The sequence below is a fragment of the Dioscorea cayenensis genome, chromosome 9 (genome assembly GCF_009730915.1).
Source record: "Dioscorea cayenensis subsp. rotundata cultivar TDr96_F1 chromosome 9, TDr96_F1_v2_PseudoChromosome.rev07_lg8_w22 25.fasta, whole genome shotgun sequence".
NCBI lineage: Eukaryota > Viridiplantae > Streptophyta > Magnoliopsida > Dioscoreales > Dioscoreaceae > Dioscorea > Dioscorea cayenensis.
The window spans coordinates 8,891,487-8,896,746 of NC_052479.1; the positions used below are offsets into that span (position 1 = coordinate 8,891,487).

The 5,260-nt window shown below is 29.6% G+C and overlaps 1 protein-coding gene across 1 annotated transcript; it reads right to left on the reverse strand.

Moving 5' to 3' along the window:
• Positions 1-1,818: 1,818 nt before the first annotated feature.
• LOC120269272 (sphinganine C4-monooxygenase 2-like) lies at positions 1,819-2,955 on the reverse strand. The gene is made up of 3 exons (XM_039276604.1): positions 2,898-2,955; positions 2,591-2,831; positions 1,819-2,491 (listed from the first exon to the last, which is right to left on the reverse strand). The coding sequence occupies exons 2-3, from the start codon at positions 2,807-2,809 to the stop codon at positions 1,946-1,948; spliced, it is 765 nt and encodes a 254-aa protein (XP_039132538.1). The 5' UTR covers positions 2,810-2,831; positions 2,898-2,955; the 3' UTR covers positions 1,819-1,945.
• Positions 2,956-5,260: the final 2,305 nt, after the last annotated feature.

Here is a 5,260-nt window from a genome sequence, read left to right on the forward strand (position 1 = left end):
CTATTTTTCTCTCTCTTAGTTTTTTTCCCAAAGATCGCTATTACTCAATGTTTTGGTTGAAAATTTTACATTATCTTGTTAATTTATTCTCTTTGATTTGGTCTTCAAAACAACAACTAATTAATGCCTTATGTCATCCCTCTATGATTGGTTTCAGAAAATCCAACTTGAGCATCTTTAATTAAGAGGGCCACATTATGGTTGACTAACAGCTTGTCGTTTTCAATTGTAACAGCTTGTGTTTAGCTGGTTAATATTTTGGAATAAATGTGTATTTGGTATTTTGTAATCTATGATACGTTTGACTTTTTTTCTTAATGTTCCGGACTCAAGATTTTTGATAAAATTGTCTATAGTCTTTAAATAAATTATGCAATAACCCTCTTAAGGTGGTCAAATACTGAGTATGTCGACATGCATCTCTATGAAAATTGAGACTATAATTTTGCATCATTTTGTCTATAAAACAATAATAGTCTCTTATAATCTGGCTCAAATCACTAAGGATAAATTAACAAACAACCTTTAAAATCCTAAATCAGGTCACTGAGTTTAAATAAATGACTTTTGATATTTTGTTTTAAAACATAAATCGGGAGACATATTTTAATATCTTTGCTAAGTTTTGGTTCATTTTCTTAGCCAAATTTTTTGGTTTAAATATTGTATTTTTTATAAATGTTATACTTTGTTTTTATTTTTTTTATTTATTTTTTTTTCAGATGAGGAATAATGTAGGCCGGTATATATATAGAACGACTATTAGAACGACTATTAATTGGAATAGTTGAAAATTTGATTTGTTCTATTGCTGTAAGAGTGATTGTGGTTGGATTGACGAGTTGCACAATTTGCGGTTGTGAGGCTCAAAGTTGGGTTGGTATTTTCAACATAGCAACTGCGCAACAAGTTGAAATTCATCTCCTACACCTTTGAGAGTATGCATAAATATAGGCATGCCATAGTACACTACAAAAACTATTTTACAAGAATAGATAAATTTTTGTGAGGAAAATAATTTATAAAATTAAAAAAAAACCAATATTTTTATAATATCATGAAATTATTTCTATACCAAAATTATGATTTTCTATCTTATTAATTCTCTCCAAAAAATTTTATATATAGAAATATATCTGTATATATATATTGTTTTGTAAAAAAACATTGTATAACTGGGGTAGGAGGGATGTTGAGAATATTAAAAATTTTAGGTGGAAATATGATTAAATAGAAAATTAAAATAAAATAAAACTATATATATGAGAAAACATGATATTAAAAGAAGAGTTGAGATAAAATGATTGAGGCCTGTGTATCCATTAAAGTTGGTTTTGGTAAACTTCAAATAGGATTTATATTGATCAGATCCAATAGAGTCGTTTAATTAATCACTAACATAAAAAGAAATTAGCCGTTAAAGTCAGGGAAGCATTTTATAAGTGATCTTCAAAGTCAAAACTTTTTATTATTACAATAATAAAAATAATAAATTTGCTCTTTTACCAAGATTTAATTTCTTAGAATAAATATCATTTGTGTGTCATGCAATGAGTGTTATTATTTTGACAAATGTTCTTTAATAATTAATGGCAGGGATGAAGAATAGAATATTATATATAGAGTTGTTTTTCCAAAGAATGGTCGGAGGAAGACTAATGAGTAATATATCGTTTTTCTTATAAATATGACTTGTAGCTAGGTTTAATGACAAGCATTATTCTTTCGGTGAATATTTTTTAATAATAAAAATTAAAAATATTATTCCTTAGAGTTGTTTTCTTAAAGAATAATATTCAAGGAAGAACAACCACAAGAAAAAAAAAAAGCTCTTAATTGCATCTTATGATGATGAAACAAAGACTTTATCACCATAAATCTCACACAAATTATTCTATGTAGATAGTACATGCAAGTGCATGTCCAAGAATGCATGCCAGCAACTCTAAGCATCCTTGAGAAGCTTTAATTCAAGACCTCCACCTGTCCTCTTCTCAACACTGTATGGCATGTAAGTCCCAAGGATCTTATCCCATGAGATGAAGAAAGGCTGAGAGAAGTTATACCTGTGACCCTTGAGTTGGTGGTGAGTGTCATGAAAAGCACAATCATTAAAGAAGAAAGCTTGTAAGGGATTCCAAGGAATACATAGCCCAGAGTGCAAGTCCAAAGTTTTGATGAGGGAAAAAGAGAAGAAGTAGATGCTAGTTCTAGTAGTCATGCCAGAGATTAAGTAGGCCAAAGTACCACCAATGATATCCACAATGAGGGACTCTAAGGGATGCCCATAGAGAGCTCCATATACGTAGGGCACTATCTGAGCATGGTGTACTGCATGAATATGTTTGTACAAGAACCTGTTTATGTGAATGTATCTATGAGTAAAGTACTGCCACGTGTCTAAGACTATCATGGCAATCACCCATTGCACTGCCATCACTGGCAGGGACGGTTGTTGTTCTTTTGCTGCTAATCCTTCTTTAGCCCTAATCTGCATGTACATGGAACATATATGCATGTTTACGTAAATATATATATATATATATAGATTCAAATGCTTCAAATATACAAGTTATGATCAGTTTGTTACCTTTGTGGCCATGTAGACTACTACCATTTGCATGGCTTGTTGGATTAGAACGCCTTTGATAACTGTTGTTCTGGATACAGAGTTGTTTGTTTCTGCATCACCTTTCGGATGCAATCTGTACTCGTTGAGATATATTGCTAGCAATGCATATATCCCTGAAACCACCCAGTACACCACAGGTGGAACAAGTGTGCTTAACATTTCTTCCGAAATCTCCATATATTGATATTGATCAAGTTCTCTGCAAAATAGAAGTTAAAGTGAGGATCAATAATGTTGCTAAAGAATTAGACCATTGCATACCAACCTTTTTACTTCTCGTAAGATCAGGGGAGATTGATCCAAAAGCTGATGAGAAATGGGCAACTAGCTAGAGCTCCCTTTTAATAGTGTTGGATTGAGGAAATATATATATATATATATATATAAATTAGGTAGGTATTCAACAAAATCATACAAACATTACGTCACAAATGATATTAAAGTCTTTGGTAGAATAAGCATTTGTCAACAATATATATATATCTATGAGCAGCGTTTTTAATACGGAACCCGGCAGCTACCCAATCTTGAACTGCTGAAATCAACCATTCACAGAGTCTAGCCAATTTAATCAGTTCAATTAATTAGCCAGTATGGTTTTGCTTATGTGATAAACTATAAATAATTATTTTTAAATTATAAATAAAAATAATCTTTTTCTTACTACAGCTCTTATTATTATTATTATTATTATTATTATTATTATTATTATTATTATTATTATTATTATTATAAAGTGTTTTAAATCTTTCTAAGATTTACAATATTAAATCCATAAAAGTGCTGTTATAAATCTATAATTCAATAGATGAATGTTAAAATAAAAGTCCCAATTCAAAGTTTATAATGTGCTAAAAAATTAAAATAAAAAATTGCGAAGATAAAGATAAATAAATATAACAAAAAATAAAATGAAAAATAAAAAATAATATTAAATATAATATTTATAGCCATAATTAATTCCTTGACTCATAAAGTTCAAATTAAAAAAAAAAAGTAAATATCGTTTTTTAATTTAAGAAAAAATTTAAAAAAAAAAAATTCAAACATGGTTTAATCCAAAGTGGTACGATAATATTCAGTTTTATCGATTTATATATAATTTATTAAATTTGGTATTTTATATAGATTGAACTATAAAACTTTGAGTTGTTACCAATGTATGATTGAAGTATGATAATAAAAAATATGTGTTTGTGATGACTTACCTATATAAATTGTTAAAGAAAATGCTATCCGTATCCGGTCTAATACTTTGAACTATCTGGTATATATGGTTTAGGTTTATGTAGCATGGATTTTATAGCAATCGATCATCTCATTGGACTTTCCAATAACTAAACTATATTTAGTGCTGAGTTAATACTTGCATCTTTGAAACATTACATCTTCAATTGTATTAAAATGTTCGGCAGTCAAACAGTCATCATGATTTGGCAACTTATGAGCTACTCTATCATAGACTTTATAAAAATTGATCTATTTTAATTGGCTCTCTCAAATTAAATTATATATATACTTGTCTGGAGCAAACACTCGCATCATTCAAATACTATACCCTGAAAGATATTGAAAGGGAGATACATACAAACGTCAATTTACTAATTCAAAGTAATTAGTCAAACACTCCATCCTGACCGATATATATTATTGAAGTCCGGAGCCAAACAGTTGTCAGATTGAGCAATTTATGAGCTACTCCAGCATTGATTAATTTTTCATGGAGTTTATCATCTCATTGGCTCTCTAATTGCTATATTTGTGTGGATTAAATAATTGTATGATATGGAAATCAATGAAGTAAATGCCTGCATGACTTGACTGCAATTTATGTCTTATGTGAAGTCGTGAACATATATATTGATATTGTTAGCAGAAGAGAAGAGAGAATGAGAAAGTGGAACAAGTCTATTTTTCTTGAAACACATTACATGAGTGATCCTTTGAGTCTACATATAGAACATGATAAGTATACATATACGTCTATACATATATATATATATATGCATACATACAATAACACATCTAACTATAGCAATCCACACAAATATTGTTAGCAGAAGAGAGAATGAGAAAGTGGAACAAGTCTATTTTCTTGAACATATTACATGAGTGACCCTTTGAGTCTACATATAGAACATGATAAGTATACATATACGTCTATACATATATATACATGCATACATATAATAACACATCTAACTATAGCAATCCACACAAATATTGTTAGCAGAAGAGAGAATGAGAAAGTGGAACAAGTCTATTTTCTTGAACACATTACATGAGTGACCCTTTGAGTCTACATATAGAACATGATAAGTATATATATATGTCTATACATATATATACATGCATACATACAATAACACATCTAACTATAGCAATCCACACAAATATTGTTAGCAGAAGAGAGAATGAGAAAGTGGAACAAGTCTATTTTTCTTGAACACATTACATGAGTGACCCTTTGAGTCTACATATAGAACATGATAAGTATACATATACGTCTATACATATATATACATGCATACATACAATAACACATCTAACACCCCCTCCCCCCTCTCAAACTTAAGGCGGATCGTGCGTCTTGAGTTTGGATAACATGAATAGATGGTGATCACGTGT

Coding starts and splice junctions, on each gene's coding strand:
- LOC120269272 (XM_039276604.1), bottom strand. CDS start 2,809: ATGGAGATTTCGGAAGAAATGTTAAGCACACTTGTTCCACCTGTGGTG. Junction 2,492..2,590: donor TAGTCTACATGGCCACAAAG/GTAACAAACTGA, acceptor ATGTACATGCAG/ATTAGGGCTAAAGAAGGATT.